The sequence below is a fragment of the Anas acuta genome, chromosome 12 (assembly GCF_963932015.1).
Source record: "Anas acuta chromosome 12, bAnaAcu1.1, whole genome shotgun sequence".
Taxonomy (NCBI): Eukaryota; Metazoa; Chordata; class Aves; order Anseriformes; family Anatidae; genus Anas; species Anas acuta.
The window spans coordinates 18,037,101-18,056,256 of NC_088990.1; the positions used below are offsets into that span (position 1 = coordinate 18,037,101).

At 34.0% G+C, this 19,156-nt stretch overlaps 1 protein-coding gene across 10 annotated transcripts in view; it reads right to left on the reverse strand.

Moving 5' to 3' along the window:
* Positions 1–3,691: 3,691 nt before the first annotated feature.
* The window catches only part of CGNL1 (cingulin like 1), a 68,475-nt gene continuing 53,010 nt past the window's right edge, over positions 3,692–19,156 (reverse strand). For 6 of the 10 annotated variants that reach the window (XM_068696227.1, XM_068696225.1, XM_068696230.1 and 3 more), the window contains 8 exons: positions 18,629–18,799; positions 17,034–17,195; positions 16,143–16,232; positions 10,366–10,449; positions 8,364–8,488; positions 7,772–7,880; positions 6,724–6,887; positions 3,692–6,121 (listed from right to left, as the gene is read on the reverse strand). In XM_068696227.1, coding sequence (XP_068552328.1) covers positions 5,980–6,121; positions 6,724–6,887; positions 7,772–7,880; positions 8,364–8,488; positions 10,366–10,449; positions 16,143–16,232; positions 17,034–17,195; positions 18,629–18,799 — 1,047 coding nt within the window. In that variant the 3' untranslated portion in view covers positions 3,692–5,979. Of the gene's footprint in view, positions 6,122–6,723; positions 6,954–7,683; positions 7,881–8,363; positions 8,489–10,365; positions 10,450–16,142; positions 16,233–17,033; positions 17,196–18,628; positions 18,800–19,156 lie in introns of those variants that run through there. The other 4 variants (XM_068696226.1, XM_068696233.1, XM_068696232.1 and 1 more) reach the window with 4 other exon arrangements.

Below are 19,156 nucleotides of genomic sequence, written 5' to 3' on the forward strand. Positions count from 1 at the left end.
CTTTTGATAAGTATTTAAAAGACAAATGAAGAGGATTGTTGGGACTCTTTTACATACACAATATCCAAGAATCTGCCTTGGCTAAAAGTGCTCTTCCCCAGAAAGGATTTATACTAACTGTAGTGTGACAGTAGCCACTGAATTGCAAGCAGGCACCAAAACAACTGATACAGCACTCGCAGAGATGCACACCTAGCTCTCTGCCTTCAGTATGTATATGTGCATTTGCTTTTGCATGCTACAGCTGTTTACATGTATATGCAATTAGTCCTTTTTACTTACACAGGATTTGCTCTACTTTAACCAAAAGACTCGAACAACAAAATTAAAAGTATACCAAGCTCAATCTCATCTATAGTACAGAAATCACATGCTGGCAACTTCACTCAAGTCGAGTTCTAGTTCTCAGTTCTTATCTCCCAGGAAAACAAAGGCCAGCCTGAGCTGAGGATAGCTAACTCTGTGGGTCTGTTAAGTGAATTTTTAATCAACATCTCAACTCTCATATGCAGAGTAGAACTGCTTTCTAGAAAAGTTAATGCTCATTTCTGGCACAGACTGAGTTTCAGAGGGCTGAGTCCCAAACGGTCTCCTTTTTCTTTCCACTTCAAGGGCAGCAATGCTTTCCTTACCTTGCCCAGAAAAGCAAAGCAGGAAACACATCCATCTTCAAACAAAAGCCAAACTCAAGAAAAAGCACAGAATTACACATACAATTTCTTTTTGGAAAAAAAAAAAAAAGATAAGATACAAAGAGAGCCGTGCAAATTAGGTGCTTCTGACAGCGGCAGGCACCTCAGCTTCCCAAGGTCTGAAGGAGTTCTGCTTTGCAGAAATACCCACACTGCACAGCAGTATGCAGTTAATCAGTCTCTGTTAACAGTGAATCCACAGAAATATACACATAGGTAAAAAAAAAAATGCTGCTCTGTTTTCAGCACTATCATTCAACTTACCTGTACTTTCTTGAGAATCTTTACTGCAAAGGCATACAGGAAATAGATATTTCCTAACGATACTTCAGTACGCTCCCTACAGTCCCTTAATCTTGAAACTTCACAGGGTTTTCCCTGGAAATAAAATCTTATATCCATCCCAACTTGTTAGGTATCTGTTGGTTTACGTTGGCTTAAGTGATTTATTTCTAGTACCTTTTTTTTTTTTAAGGGGAGTAAATGGAAGGTCAAAATCCAACGGACCAGAACTGCATCTTGCATCTTTTTCACCATCTATATTTTCTCCTTTACTTCACATTATGCTGTTGTTAGGTTTCATCCTATTCAGATTGCATGCAACTAAATAAAATAACTGCTTGATACTAGCAAATGTATATATCTATATGTATATATATATATATATGGGGTTACATAGCTATATCATTATTCACAAAGCTGCTGAAGAAAGAGAAGTGTAGAGAAAGCATAGAAAAAACTCATTACCTGTAGTGAGTCCCTTCTCTGCACTTGCCTGTAAGTGTTCCTACGGTTTCCTGTTGGCAACTTGGAGACCTTAAACTTTCATCATCCACCTGTGCTCAGAATTTAACTCTTTTTTTTTTTCCTTGCCTGTTTTTCTGCTAACGTCATAAAGCTTCAGAATCTGAATAAAACAGCAAATTGTTGTTAGAAGTAGAGAAAAGATTGGATGTTTCCTCTTACACAATGCACTCAGACCCTTGCTGACCTCACATGAAGTGCACTGGTACTAAGCAGTAAAGAGCTGTCACACTTCTGTGGAGGTAGGTGAGCCCAGTTTGCTACTGCCCTTGACCTTGTCTGTTGAAATTTACTCCCTTTCTTCTCCTAAGTGCTTCCTTTCTTACACATTAAGAGAAAAACATCTACTATTAAAAACCTTCCTGTTAACATTTCTGTATCTTTTTCTCAATAACCCAGTTCTCAGGAATAAGTTTTGAAATAACAAACAAGTTTTCCCCACTATATCACAGTTGGGTCGGTAGGTCAAACATATTACCTAATCAGCCCCTTTTACAAATAAGAACAACTTAAATGTGTAAAACCCCAACAATCTCTACAGAATGTTGCTCTTTCAGCAAAGTCTTTGAATATTCGGCAGTGTTACTTGATAGCTGCAGTTGGTAGAAATGAAGCAGCTGAAATGTGTTGCTTCAGTCACAGGATCAAAAAAGCTTCAATAAGCTAAAAGCATCAACATTTAATTACTGAAATATGTTGTGTAAAGCAGAAAAGGCCAAAACACTGGAACTATTGCACTGCGTAGTTCACTCAGCAAAGCATACAGCTGGTCTGTAAAAAATGAGGAATGCACATGGCTTTTGGAATAGTTTAGAAAATCAGTTGTAAATCAGAACAGATTATTTATCTAGGAAAAAAGGAAGTTGAAAAGAATGAGTATAAATCAGAAGAATAAGGCAGATTAATCAACAAGTTATAGTCTCATCATTGGGAGATTGTACAGGACAGACGACTGCCTGATAATTGAACAACCAAAAGCAACTAATAATGTTGAATTATGAAAGTATTTGTACAGTATAGGGTTTTCCTTAAACCAGGTGAGACGCAGGAAAGCAGGTACAGAGGACAGCATGAGGAAGAAGACTTTTTCCTTTTTCTTTTTCCATACAAGAAAAAGAGACAATCTCAGAAAAACCTTAATTCTTTAACGAAAAGAGATGACTTCCAAATTCGAAGGCACTAAAAATCCATTACACATGAAGAATACCCTTGATTTCATTACTTGGATAGCGAGTGAAAAGTTTGTGGAGGGCAGAATAATTTTGTTTGCTTCTTTGGTTTTGCATTTACATATTTTGCATTGTATATCAATTGCCACTGAAAGGTCTTGGAGCAGGTGTTAAATTCTAGTGACTTAAAACAAAAAAAACACTCCTGTAGAAGTCAACTATTCTCCAAACTACAAAAGTAGAGCCTCATGCTTTTCTAGGCCTACCATAGTCCAACATCCAGAATTCATGCAGGCGGAATAGAACTTTAATGGGAGGAAATATTTTTATAGAAGGTTTCTCTCTCACCACATACTAGTAGTCATAATCTCAGTGGGATATGAAAGGCCATTCATTCCACAGAGGACACAATGTGCAACGCTCATCACAGATTACTTACACTTGAAAGAGAAGTATTCACTGTATCAGGCATCAAGTTAGGTTCACATCAAAAATGATCAGGCTTAGGTCTGTTCGTTATAAGATACTATGGTATTGTCAAAGAAAATGAAAGGCCTCTACAGCTAATAATTCAAGTAATTATTTTGTAATACACCAAAAGCTCTGATGTTGTACAGTGTTCTAGGAACTGTTTCAAATCCATGGTTCTTCACATATTCTCCTATTTCCAGCTTGTATGGTTCAAGAGCCTTGATGATTTTGATCAAAAACTGCCATGAGATGAACTGAATAAAACACACTTCCTTGAACTATAACTAATACTTTTTGTAGCAATCAAGATCAAGACCCTGTCCTGACCATAGCTACAATGTTTATCATACACAAAATGCAGGTCAGTGAATGGATGATGGTAGTTGCATTTTGGTAACAAATGATCTGACAAGTAAAAAAAGGCACTTCAAATACAGAGGTGACAAAGCATAACTTCCAGAACAGAATACAGTAGGATTGTCTGACTTCCTTGGAAAGACTCTTTAAATAAACCAGCCCAAATTACCAATGTGATCCACGTCAGAGAGCATCATGTATTGAAACATAACAAGAGATATTTTTATTTTTTTTTTGTGAATGAGTTGAAATTCCCTTTCCAATGTTTTAAAATTTTCTTTGACTTTAGTCATATCATTAGAGGAAATGCCATTTCCAAGTCTAAAGGAAAAAGCAAAGGACAGTTCTTTTGATGATGACATAACAGGGAGTGGCAAGGTGTAACAGGCAGGATCTCTCCTGAAACCCTTTCAAGAGCATTACTGTTTCTCAGATAATTATATTCTTGTTCTATTTTAAACTTACACATCTTCCATATGAAATTCAGTTGTCATATTGAGCTAAATGCACCATACAAAGAACAGCAGGAGCTGTCTTACTCTTTATTTGAAGTGAATTTTTCTTTTACAGTTTAGTGTAACTGGAGGTAGCTGCAATATTATGTGATTTTCTCCCAGTGGTTTGAAATAATAGTTATCTATGAACATTAGGACAGAGTACCAGAACAGAACTGAACATTGGAATCAGTTGATTAAAGCTAAGTCTACACAAACATGTTAATGAAACATAAAATAAATCACAGCAGGTTATACAATGATTGTCAATACAGTATAGTGCAGATCTTCCTGGAAGAAGAGCTGTTTTGACCTTGCCAAAATAGTAAAGCTGATACTGCAGCAAAATTACACGATCATAACTACTCAGTTCCTGTTAGTTCCCATATATCTCAATCCATCAAAATCAATTTGAAGGGAATTATATGGCAACAGAGTCTGTAATCTGCTGTGTATTAATATATTTCTGATCTGCCAGGCAGGAGTTTCATTTCACATAATCATATGAAAATGGATGCTCCATTGTCAGAACTTTTGCCTTAAGCAAGGTTATCCGCCTTACTTTCAGAGCAGTTAAATTTGTCCTCTTCAGTAGATACTGCTGTGGGAGTAATGGAAGCTCCCAGGAACTCCAGGTTAAATATTTTTATAGTTACAATAACTAGTAGTGGGCACATTCACTGAAAAAGTGTTCAGTTATATGTAACTGGGGACAAATACTAATAACAAGAGGGAACATATCTATGGTTTATTAATAAAATAACATCGCAGTGCCTTTCCTTAAAATTATATTTTGCAAAGGAGCAAAAATGATGTAAGATAAACAACAAAAATATTTTTAGCAATAAAATGGAAAGCACTTTTAAAATTAAATCTGCGATGCTTTTTTTCTTTTTTAATTTCCCACAGTTTGTTCAACAGATGGATCATCCAAAATGCAGATATTTCTATAAATTGAAATACTAATATGTATCTGCATACATGGCCATACATTGCATTACATTACAAACAGATGCTCAAGTACAGGTTAGAAAGAAAAATCAGATTACACACTTTTGTTTCCTGGATGCAATTTCTTTTGTAGGACTCCTCAGAGACTTTAAGATTAGCCTGTCCTCGTGCCCTCAAATGAGCAGGCCTACAGTCCTGTGCGCCCCTTGCAGCATGGAGTCCATTTCAGGAAATGAAAAATGCCAAGTAGTAACTGACTTCATTCTCATCCCTCCCTCATATGGACAGAAAGCTTCCCAGACAGCTTACAAGAAAGTAGTAGGCAAGCCTCACTTGTCATGCACATGTGATGGCCCCTTTAAAGTCAACAGGCAGAATTAGCACTTGATCTTAACACATACACAATAAAACTTGCACTGTTTTTAAAATTAGAATGTACTTCCTGGCTCAGGAACAGTGAATCTGCTCTGTAATGCACAAAAATATATTCTTTTTCTTTTTGTTTTGTTAAAACCCAAATACAATATTCAGTATACATTTAGATATTTTACATATGAAACTGATTTATATAATTTTTGAAGCTTTACAAAGTAGTACTAAAGTAGTCAATAAAAAGATCAGATTTAAAATATTTACATTCTATACATCATTCCTTTGTACTTACAATTACTAAACAATTGTCCGTGGCTTCTTTAATTTTAGGGGAAAATATTTTAATAACTACAAGCTAATTTTAAATTACTTTCAAATGGCTCTTTACTTAAACCAAATTTTAGCAAAATCACATTTCCAATGTGAAACATTATCCCCGTGTTTTCAGTAGTAGTTATATATAACCAAGTTTTATAGCTGTTTTATAATGCAATCCTGTTTTCTATAATAAACAGAGGATATCTAAATAAGAAAATGGCACAGTATGAATGGAAACATTAAATTTGCAGGTCTTACATCCCTTTATGGCATTTGGCTTCTAGAATATTCAGTTTCTTGATAATTTAGGTTATTCTTCCACCAGTTTCAAGAAATCATAGATTCAATAGTTTAGTTTATTGTGTCATCATCTTTTGAAAAGTTATTTCCTGAAGGCACTTCACAGAGACTATCGCCATCCGTGCTGAACTCATCATCATCATCATCATCATCAAAATCAGTCAGCATTTTACTTGGTGACTTCTTTCGTCTACTGAAACAAAAATACACACCTGTGCTATTAAACTGCACATCTGTATGTAGAGCACTTTTGCAAAGCATATATCATTGACAGGTAGTGTTTGCTTTTTTTAAAGGATGTCAGAGACTTGTGCTTTTATAAAGGCAGTTTAACATAGACCATGTCTTACATAAAAAGAAACATGCAAGAGAATGAAGATCAGTCAATCATATTTTCAAGCAAGTCTAACTAAACTCACAGCTAGGGGAAACTGTACACTTTGCACATGGCAGTGTTCAGTGATGCCTGAAGAAAACTAAACACAAGATAGCTCTTCCTCCCAAACATCAGCAGGAAATTTTTGTCACTACAAATGACAGGAGTGCAAAGTCCTACTACTTTTTTCTACTTTTTATCCCATGCCTCAGTGACTATACAGCAGACAGACCCTGAAAGGAACTGGAGAAAGTCCATAGGATAAGGAAACATGGAAGAGTTTCACAGCTCTGCCTCAAACTCTGTCTGCTTGTAACAAACTTGAGGTCTGTTACAGGAAGCCTCCTGCTCAGGGACTAACGGAGCAAGAGATCAAGTAGCAAGTAACACAAATTGTACTGTCTGCCAAATCATCCTACCTTAGTTCCTTCTTTGCAGCATTAAGTTGTCCTTGCAATTGTTCATTTATGTCTAGTTGCTCTTCCAGTTCTCTCTGAAGTTTCTTTTTAGCACTTTCCAGTCTGTCTATTTCTTCTTCAGCTTCTTCAACTTGACGTTTCATTGCTTTCAAACGCAAACTCAACTGAAATATTTACATGTCAGCTGATTAGAGGACTATTTTAATAAAGGAATTTTATTCTTCCAGCATCTATGAGAGGGAGAATAAAGACACAGCTTTGCCAGTGTAATGACACTGTAATAATATGCTTCAGAAATATTCAAAAGCCAACATTAAACTGAGAAAAGTTTTGATGGGATAGTTTTTGTTTGTTTGTATTACGAAAAAATAACAAGCAAATATTGCTGTGATAGAGTAAAACAGCAAGATGGCCAAGCAACTTTACCAGACAAATACTATAAAGAAATATAGAATTTTAAGCCCAGAGAATTTTACAAGATTGTTCCCACAACAGATGTCTGCTTTTTGAAACACACTGTTCGTTCTCTAGGCATGATATTTACTACTTGACTCAAACACTGAAACAAAATATGTTTTAAGCAATGAATCAACAAAGACCACAGAAATGGCACAACACTTTGCTATGAGAATATCTCTATATACATAATACTTAGAGACTGTATGTAATAATAAATAGCTTCTTTCTTTAAACAAAATTTTATGGTTACAATATAGAATTTATAAATATAAATAAACAATATCATATAATATTTATATTGCATCCTATCACGTACAGATCATATACTGACTGCTATTGGCTTAATTTCTTAAAACAATTACAGTATTGCTTCTGTAAGTGCTTCATTTTCATAATCTTAGAAATTAGTAACTTAGTACTAGGCAAAAAAACATGATGACAATGGAAACTGCATATCTCATTAAATGGAACTTCATAAAGAACAGAATAATCAGTATCTACCTATATTCTTCTGAAATATCTTGTACATATGATGATTTATGCAAATATCTGATATTATTCCTAGTAGCATATTAGTCTTTCCCTCTACCTGGTCCTTTTGGTCAGTCAATGAGAGATGTTCATCATCTACTTGCAACATTAACTCCTTCACTTTTCTCTCAAGTCTGCGGTTATTTAGTTGGAAATTAGCCCTATCCCTGGAAAAACAAACAGCGGACAACCTTGTAAGAAAAGAAGCTGAAATACTTCCAATCCTGCCAAGATAACTTCTTAGCAATATTATAGGAGTTAAATAAACACTCATGACCGTTGCTTTAATTTACTGATGCCTTGCAATATTTAGATAAAGAATATATTCCTCCAAGATTAAACAATGAAGTGAATGTGACAACTGAAAATGCTCAACTATAGTTAGTATTTCTAAGTTTGTTACTGATATCAGACATTGATACAATAATGAGGTATGTAAAAACATTATCAGTGTGCAGTTTTAAATTTAATGCAATTTCTAGTCTGCTTTTTTTTTCCAAAAAGAAAACCTGCAACACTTACGTGAGAGAGTAACCACTTTGTTGTTTGTGAAAAAAAGTCAAATTAGTTGTATTAGATATAATATTAGCAAGAAGCCATATTAGCATACACAAACATACATGTTTTAATCTTAACAGAAATAGCTTTACCTCTCTTCATTTTCAAGACGTTCTTCTAGCTCTGTGATCCTTGCTTCCATTTGAGCAACAAGTCCCTCTTTACTGGATCGGTAAGAACCTTCCAGGTGAAGGATTCGGCTCTTTAAGTCCTTGTTCTATAATTGGAACATATATGATTACTACATACTCGTTCATATTAAGAAATACCACCTTAACACAAAACAAATTGCTTCAGAAAAACAAAGTGATTATAAATTTTTTGATTCAGTGAATACAGAAGGAGAGCAAAGGAGATTTTACTGGAGGTCTAGGTAGCGAAGAGTCAACACATCCTCTATTTTATTGTTTTATTTAAATGAGCTTAGTGCTAAGCTTGAGACAAAATGTTAGGCTTAAAGGGCCCCTTGAACCTTGATGGTTCTAACCCCCTTCCACTTGCATTGTTCATACGCTAATATTTTTCAAATAGTTTTAGACCCGTCTTATTTTCCAAGCTTAATTCTTTTTTCAGATATTGTATTCCACACCTATTGTATGGATAAAACAAATAGACAAATAAATTATTTATATCCAATAGCACTTTACTGTATCAAATCTGCTCCTGTGATTGTTGCTTTCCTTTCTATCCAATGTCTCTCCTACTAGAAAACTAGTTTAAAATATATACATATAATCTTTGAAAGGTGCAGGATTCATAAAAGCAGATTTTTTGCTCAGATTTGCACTTTAAATCTTTACAAGGCATGGGGGACCTAGCCCTGTTTTCAATGAGGATTTTATAAAGTCTCAAGGAAAAAGAAATAGGTACATGAAGACCAGAAAATAAAACTTTTTTTTTTTTTTTAATATATATACAAACTTCAAACTATGATCTCAAATCTCAAACACTAAAAAGCTATAATAGAAAAGTCACAGATAAAAATAGAAATGTGCATGGGACATACCAGTAGGTGGCATTCTTTCTTCTCAATTAATTAAAATAGGATTTACTTCACAGAATTTAAGCCACCAAGTTAGGAATTTGGTATAAACATGTTCTGTTTGGTATAAACATATTCCCATTACAATCTGTTTTCTGTTCTTGAGACTGTCAAGTAAAACTATCACTTGCTAAGATACCCTTCCTCTCTATCTCCGCTGTAGGCTGTGATAGTCTTGCGTTCAAAGACCACTGAGCTGCAGAATAGACATATTGCAAAAAGCTAAGTACACTTTCCATCACAGATATTGAAACATATGAATTCTGTTCCTTCCTAGACAGAGAATAGCAGTTCTCTATCAAATCTGTATCTTTTCTTTAAAAGGCATGCCACTTTTTCACTTGTTTGCTCTTAAGGAAAAAAAAGTATTCAGCCAAAGGTTTGCTTGAAATTACAATCTACCTTCAACAGTGTTTCTGAAGTACTGTTAAGAGGTTGAAGGACAGCTCCTCCAAAAGCAGTCAAAGAGTTGATAGTTAAATTGGATAAGTGTATTTCACATTCTACAGTTTTTTCTGCATCACATACTACAGTCTTTTCTGCATATGTTCTTTTTTAAAGTTTCTGTGTTGATAACACATTTTTAATTTCACAAAAAAAGTATACCAGACAACTGCCACATTTCCAGTTTTTAATTTCTTTGACCCTCAAATTTATAGACAGAATTTGTGCAGTAGGAAGATGCCTGTACTTACTGCAACACAAAGGTGTATTAGATTGCATAAATAGATGAATGTATAGTACAAGTCTTTAGTATATGAAATATATAAGCTGGGACAAACCTCAAACCAAAAAGGGGGTGTACAGAAAGAAGAAAGCATACTAAGGACAGAATTAATTTAGGATTATAATAGTTTCTTTTGAGCATCAATGCTAAGGTACTCATAGCTTTTAATCCATGCTTACTAACGCATACTTCCAGCAGTGCACTCTGGTGGGATAGTGCCAGCTACTGCATACTGCATTCTTTAAACACTTAGTTGAATTTCCTAATGAAGACAGCCATCTGGTTTGTTATCTTGTTAATATGATGGTATGGCAGCCATAATTACCTGTCTTTCCAATGAAATTTTGTCACACTCCAAGTCTTGCTTTGTAGCTCTTTCCTGAAGTAGCTCTGTCCTCATTTGTTCAATCTATTGCAGAAAGAAAAGATTGAAATTTTAATAAAAGATTTAATTTATATATGTCTATACAATAATGTATATATATGCATGTGTGTATATATTTACATATATATAAGTGCGTATATAAACCACATATATCTACACAAAGAGAAAAATGTTGCTCTTTCTTAGAAATCAAGACATATAACGATTTCAAATGAAGTTTACATTTACTATCTTAGACAAAATTTTTCCCCTTGGAGAAGCCTGTGTTATTCTTAGTTGTTTTTCTAGGCATCTTCCAGACATATGGGTTACTGCTGCTGATATACATGTACATACATTCATATATATATATATATATTATATACATACATACATGCATGTATTCTGTAGCAGGGAACTCTAAAATCACAGAGACAAGTCATGTGGCAGGGTGCTAAATTCCAGAATGTCACATCAGTGTTCAAACACCTTCTACAATTGTTTTCCTCATACTTAAGTCTAAAGCACTGATTAGCATCTTACATTTAATCTGTTGACAAGTTTACTTTAAAGTTTGACCTTACTAAGCACATAAACTGGTATCCGCAGAAAAACTCTACAATTAGTTTTCTATGCCTGTGTAAATGAATAAATTTAAAAAGCTTTTTCAATAGGCTCTGATGCACACCGGATATTAACATCTTTCCCCCCATTTAAATATTCAGTTGTATGTCTTGCATATAACAGGAAAGCACTGACTTCTGGGTCTGGTGGGTGAAGTGTTGCTTGCTTATTTGTTTTAAAACAAACACCTTTTGCTACAGTTTCTGTAAATATTTCAGTTGCATATTCAATAACCAAAAGGAAAATATCTTCTCCCCATGTAAGATGATTAAAAAACCCTACCTGTTCCATACAGAACCAACATACAAATACAGAATTTGTTTGCTATATCTCACTTTTGACTTGACTGAAAAAAAAAATAATCTGAAGATCAGAAAGAAACTCTAAACTGCCTGACACCTGTTATTGAAACTTCTGGAGTAATGGAATAAGTCTGCAATGCTGAAATACTTTTTCTTCCCTCTCATTCCTGCTGAGATTGCCTTCAAGTCTTCACAAATGCCTTTGCAGGCACAGCTAATGTTACCAAGGCATTCGTGCTGTTCCCTGCACAATGTTTACTACAGTATGTATCACCTGGGGAACTCAGTGAATGTCTGTGTCAGCTACTGTTACAAAAAAATTAGCCCAGATTTCAGTGGCCACATCATTCTACTCTAATTTACAACAGTTAGGTAGGAACTTGCATAAACACATCACCAATTAGATAGCATTAAATAACACATTTATTCCACTAAGCAAAAACAAAACAAAATAAAAAAAAGCAATGCTGAAAGTATGAAGGTTAAATAAACAGAGCACACGAAATATTACCCTAGGCTATTAAAAACAAAAACAACAAAAATCCTGTAGTATTAAAAGGCATATTAACAAGTTTAAAAGAAGTAATTTACATTGCTTCTGTAGCTTTGAAACCAATATACGAATATAAATAATGGTGGTAATGCATGCAGTTGCATATGTTATGTCAGCATATTTTCAGAGCAGCAGAAGGCATTCCTGAAAACTAAGGTCATACCAGATACTGGGCTACAAATGTTAGCACATGGCTGTGCTCTGGCAACAGCTGGTTAATTTCCTAAAAGCTTTCATTGTTGCTCAGAAGCTGAGAGACACTGACTTCTCGTTTTCTTTAAATACACTAATTAAATATCAGCAAAGTTATTTGATGACAGAACACTTAAATCTTTACTCTCCTATGCTCTATGAAAATATCTTTAAAGGGGCAATTATTGGATCAAGTAACTTACAGATAACATAAACCCATTTAGTTTAAACAAGGATTTCAAAAAGAGCCTTAGTCAATCTGCAAGAGCTGTGGTGATACGATCCAACATTTCACTAATGGGAGAGAATGAGCACCAACAAATTCTGAAAGACTATTTCATGAATAAATGTTGCTCTTATACATTACTTATTCTGTGTGTGTGTTTATTATATATAGATAGATTAGATTACATTTGTAGGTAAACTCTCACATAAGAGCTTATTTCCAAATACATATATTACATTTTTCCATGTATATGTAGATGTAGACATATATACAGAAAAAAAAAAAAAAGCAAACGTAAGGGATTTTATAGACATTTATTCTACTGAAACTGCTTTAGCCAATGAAGACAGATACAGAAAAAGTAAAGCAAAATTTGCAGTAAAGTGAATGACTAATTAAAAACTGAAGAAAGGGTTTTTGTTATACTTAGGAACTCATTTAATGGACCACTCTGAAGTTCTATTGCACTCTTACTGTGCTTGAAAGCTGTGACAAATTTGTGCAACCTTCCCCAGACCTCAAATTAAGGAATTATTTAGAGGACAATTATAATTCCAAGAAGATTGCTGCTGTTGTTGGACACATTATTTTAAAAGCAATCTCATGAAAAAAACAGGGGTAGAGTACAAAAGCACTGTATCTGATTAGGATCACAAAGTTAGGTGGAAAAATATAAAAGAGCTTGTAAAAAGAGAAGAGGAACAGGACAGTTTTTGCTGGAGGAGATGGAAACTGTTTCCAGTCATCTCCTTGTACTTTTCTTTAGTAAACACATTATTAACAAGCACCAAGGAAAAATAGTTGTCTGCTACAATGAGCTCAAACATTTCACTTATTTCACAGCAGTTAAGACAGGCTCTAGTTATGCACCATGCAGAGCTTTGTACTTCACGTTCTACCTTCAATATATTCTAATTATTTTAAAAGAATAAACTAGCTCTGTAGCTTAAGGCAACAGTTATCACAGCTGGATTTGAAGAATGCTAGCAACAAAGAATTGAGAGAAGCATCAGATACTACAAAGTTTTATTGAGACATAACAGCATTTTGTGCCAGCTTTAGGATTAGAAGCAGCTGTTAATTTCATTAACGTAATTTGATTTTTAATATTTTAGATTTTATTACCATCTCACACTTGGTTCACAGACTATGTTTCTTGTTAGTAGGAAAAAATAAAATATGTATATATATGTATATATATTAACCTAGTGTGTAAGCTCAGTTTGCAAGTATATAAAAAGTATTTAACAAAGAGGCTAAAGGCAAACAAAACCTTTTGATCCTTCATAATTGAAAAGCAACCTTCATTTCCCCTTTTTCATTTGTTTGCCTCCCACACCTGGTGCCAGCTAAGGAGCAGGTGTACAGCAAGCCATCCATGGGGAATGCTTTACTAAAAGAAAGTGGATGATCCAAGTCAATGCAACTTTATCTTCCTGAATTTGTTCTAAAATTGCCATGGAAACTAAATAGTCCATATCTCACACTTCCAGGAAACAACTCTGAAGTCGATAGATTCATGTTTGCATTTCCACAAAATACATTCATTGATGAGGCTATCTTTAGTGTTTTTCAATTCTGTTTGCAAAAACAAAATGGTATTTCATTTCACTTGTTTGTGGGCAAAAACATCAGGTATTAAGATGCGTTCTGTTTCTGCTCCTTTCAGACTCTAGCTTTCTATGCATGTTTGTTAATGCTGCTCTTTCTAGACCTGCTAATAACTTATTTAAAAACCAATAGGATATGATCCACCTTTCTTGAAAAATCTCTTATGTTAAAGACTTCCTCCCAGCAACAGAAAGGATCTAATGCTTTCTTCAGTAATGAGAAGGGTCCAAGAATAAGTTAAGACCGACTTCTACAAAGCTGAAGAAGATGCAACAGAGGATCAAGATGATGTTTCTGCAGTTACGATTTTTTTCAAAACGTTAATAGCTACAAGATATTAAAGGTAAGATAAAGTTTTGCAATAAAAAGGACACTGAAGTATTGAAGACACGGATTAGAATTTTTATTTTCTTGGCATATTTCTTTTTAATATATTAGAGACTCACAGTGTTACTGGAAAGGACTAAAAGTTACTGAAAATCTCACCTTTAAGCTAAATCAATGCAGAAGTGAGCAAAGTTAGTGGCACTCACTCCAGAGAATTTTTAGTAAGAGTATTTATTCACAGAGGTAGATGGAGACCATTTCTTTTCCACAAGCACTTTCCTATCTTATATAAACAGATTACAGCTGAAGAACAGGATTCCTTGTCTATCAGCAATCTCATAAGAAAAGCAGAAAGATGGAATGATGAATCCAGATCAGATGTATTTTCAGTGAAGCTCATGGATTTTTTTAAAGCAAGAAACCAGTAAAAATTTAAGTTTCCACAACACTGTGGTACTTCTTGAGAATGAGGTAGGGAAGATGAGAACATCTCATGCAGCCATTCCCAGATTCAAAAGGGTATTTAAATTAAGAAAGGGAATAACATTTCACAGTAAATGAAATGTGAACCATTAGCCTTGGCAGTGTTTATTCAAATGTTTAGCTTTATGTAAAATATAAGTAGTCATTTCAATTTGTTTTTAGTAGAAATTTGAGTATTATACTTCATTATCAGTATATTAAAAATATATTTAAAATTGAAAAAAAGTTACAGAAACACAGTTATTACCAAAACAAATCCATTATCATTTCTCATGTCATTATAAATGCTTAGCAGACCCTGAAATACTCTTTAGTAATTTGACTACTTAGTCATTCTGGCATTAAATCAAAACAAAGCAACCTTTGTAACTCATGCATGAAATGAGAAACTCCAGACCTCAAAATAAACATTTATTTTACTCATTATGTAACGCGTTTGTCACCCATCTGTATTTTAGGTTTCTATTTAGCTAGCAAATTAAGTTACTATGGTACTCACTAGTGCAGCTATCAGTAAGGTTCTTTTATCCCAGGCTTACAACACAGGCAAAAACTCTAGCATAAAAGACTTCCTAATTTAACAATAGCATGACCCAAGATTATTATGGGTCCTTCACATTTTATTTCACTAACTGAGTCTGTACAACACCAGTGAAATAACATCAAAAGACTCTACTGCAGTCAAACAGAATCTCAGTAACCTGAGTCCCAACAGAGCAGTATGGGTGCCTCAGTGTTTCAAGGATGCACGAAAGGAACTATAACTAACTTTAAAACTCTGTCTCAGTGGAAGAAACAATTCCATTTAAAAGACTGAAACTAAGATGCTATTTTCTATTCTCCCTCTGAAATTGTAGCTATTCTGTAGAATTTCAGCAATTGTTTTTTCTACAGAAAGAAAGAAAAATTAAAACAGAATAGACAATCATGGGTTGTACCTCAGTGCATATCGTCTCCCAGACTTCTAGGAAATCACTAATGAGATACATTAATACAAAGCTACAGTAACAGACATGCTCTAATGAGTTATGCATCAGTTTCATATCTTTTAGAATTACACTAAGCCACACTACATTTTCTAGGCCCTCATATATAGGCCCTGTACAGGCTCAGATTAAGTTTATCTTCTACTTTACAGTGCTCTAAGAAGGTTGAGCTAGCTCTATTTCAAAAATTGTGTGGGTAAAACACTACATACTTTTCAAAGAATGTACAGAACATGAATGTTTACAAGAATAAAAATAAGTCAAGGTTCTCTTTATGATATGAAATTACTTTTGTGGATGAATCCTGGGCAATTAATAACTCACGTGTTCCTTTTTTCCAGTTAAGAAAATAGGAAAAAATGTTTTGTGATGATATAGAGGAGTATATTTAATCATGTTTATGAATCTTGAACAATGTAAACTCATTTGAGTACCTGTTCTCTGCATCTACTGATCCTCTCAGACAACAAATCTGAATTATTCTTTTCTTCATCAAGCTCAAGTTCCAGGTGAGATAATTTGTCCTAAATGGAACAAAGAAAAGTAATTTCAACATGCTATTCTCCCATCCTCTTTGGATGGCTACCAGGCCATTCTTCCTTAAACTTTAAGGACTCAAAACTGTTTGAAAGAATAGACTTGAAAAGGAAAATGTCTCTGAAGAAAAGTACTGAATCTAGGAAAAAAAAAAGATGGTAGTAGATAAGACTTTAAAAGAAAATTGTTTCTCTGACAGAAGCTATATATATATATATAAATTTTCTTAATCACTCCAAACAATTTCAAGAAAGTAAAAGCTTGTAATTAAAGACGTTTCTATTGACTGTTTTTAGACTTTTTAAGGTTTATCACACATTTGGAAGACAAATTTATTTCCATTAATCACAATGAGTAAAATGTATAAAAGCATTTGTTTATGAAAGTTAAACGACAGTTTAATTAACCTGAACAATTATGAACCTAACCCATAACAACACAATTAGAACAGCTATGTTATTTAGGATCATGAAATGAATCAGCATTAAATGCTAAATAGAACTTATACTTCTAAAAACTTTTGAAGTTCTGAGGGGTCTATGAATGAAAATTTTAGAACTTTGCCTGATTAATGAAAATTAGTTTAAAAGCAATTTAAAGTAATGAAAGAACAAGTGCAATTTAGAACACATTATGCTATGATGAATTTGCTAACAGATCTCCTTCAGAATATACCAAAAAAATCCTGCATTACTACTTTATGAATTTTCCACAACATTATTTTGTTCCTTCTGACAGGATTCATATGAAATAACATTATTTTAATCAACTTTAATAAGGTCTTTTACCTCCATTAATTTGATTTGTCTTGCCCGATCGTCTTTTAAGTGGTTTTTGACCTCCAGTTCATATTCCAAGCCTTTTACAGTCTGTTCCAGCAGCTGAGTTTTTGTTATTGCTTCATCTTGAGCTCTCTGGTGGTCTCTCAAGTTTTCTTCCATGAGACGCATCTGAAACAAAAAGATATCACGGTAACCCGCTATGTACTACATTTTCAATAAACAAGCAATGTCAGTAAAGGGGACTGACTACAATCACGACAGATCCAGAAGTGTAATTGGAATTGCAACAAATGACATGCTTTTCACAGTAATTTTTGTTGTATCCACAAGATGGCACCAAGAAAATAAACATAGATTGAAGTATCAGTTCTAAAGAGATGTTTCAAACCACAGGTTTTACAGTCTTAATTCTGCATAGTGGTATATTTATTGATTTATTTATACCCAATTACAGCAAGCCCAAGTTTTACAATTTTGTAAGTAGCTATATATTTGGAAATTTCGCAATACTATTTTTCTCCTTTTTAGACTACCAATATTTCATCTTTTAAATATGTAGTTAATTCTGTCTGAGGTATGTCAATGACAACATTAAACCAATGCCACAATTACTAACATACCTAGGTATGTTAGTTGTATCAGGGCTATTTGCTGAGAACAAAAGATTATTATTCTAACAAGATCATGTACTCAATAAAGTTATCTGAAGTACCTTTATGGTACTTGAAAAAATGAAAGTAGTGGAAGAGTTTTTAGATGAGACTGCATTCATTTCTTACTCTTGTAACTTAACAAGCAGCAATATTTTGTCCTGTATAGTTCTGATGATCTTTTAATCAAATAATGAAGGTTTCATTTTGTTGTGACCTTTTTTTCTTTGTAATGGGTCCTGTAGCTATAATAGAAAACACTAAAAGTACTTTTCATAATTGTTAATAGTGTGTATACATATATACATTCATATATATATATATTCACATACATATCTTTCAAGCTTTCATTTATTCAACTGAAGAGACATGTTCTCAATATCCCAATTTTATCTTTCACATTTCATTATGATTTTCCATCCTCTTACAAAAGCTCTCCATCACTGAATGGAATATATGCAGATGACAATAATATACAGGAACCACACTTTATTCTATAACTTCTGCTTCTTCTCTTACTGTTCTTTTAAGCTGAATTTCAAACAAGTTTGTTAAGGGGAGAGTAATATAGCTGCTGTTTTGTTGTGGTGCTGTTTTTTTTGTTTTGTTTGGTTTTGTTTTGTTTAATTAAAAACACGTCTATATTCCCAATTCCTTCAGTAGCAGGCATTAAAAGAGCAGCAGGTCATCAATGGAATCCTTGTCATATCACTTAGAGACATTCATCCATTAAACATTGCAGTTATCTGTCATATCTAGGAAGCCATTTCCCTGGCAGTAACACACTGATCATCATTATGAAGAACAAAACACAAAAGCACATTGATTGAGATCAGTCCCTCCTGAGAAGTATACAAAAGCGTAGTAGCAAATGGTCATTGTCTTGAAAATTATCTGAGCAGAATTTTAGGTCAAAGGTTAAAATTTGTCACTGAACTTATGAGCCATTACCTCATCCTGCATTCTCATGGTTGTCAGGCGTGATTTTTCTACCTCAAGGTTTTTCTCTTTCAATTGTCTCTGCACATCTGCAAGTTCCCTGCGATTTTTCTCCTTGTATTCATCAAGCTGGCTCTGGAGATCCAGGGTTGATGTTCTTGAGACCTCTACCACTTCAGCCATCTGAGAAAAATGTACACTTTTATTTTTCTCTCCTTAAAACAGAGCTACAAAAAGTTCTGTCATGATTAATACACCAAATGTTTTTAGTCTCCAGCTTCAAATAAACATTCACAAAGAAATGAACTGTATAGTCACACTTCAGCATATCAATGTTAAGCTGTATGATTTACACACAGATGGTAAGGCTCTAATATAATAAGGCTCTAAACTAAGGCTCTAACGCAGAAACAATTTGAAAATCAGCTGTCAGTCTCTGAAATACAGCTGACCAAGAACTGGCTTTGGTCTGTAGTATACATTAGATCTGTACACAAATCTAGGATCTCGTTTTGACATAACAGAACTGTTTTACAACAG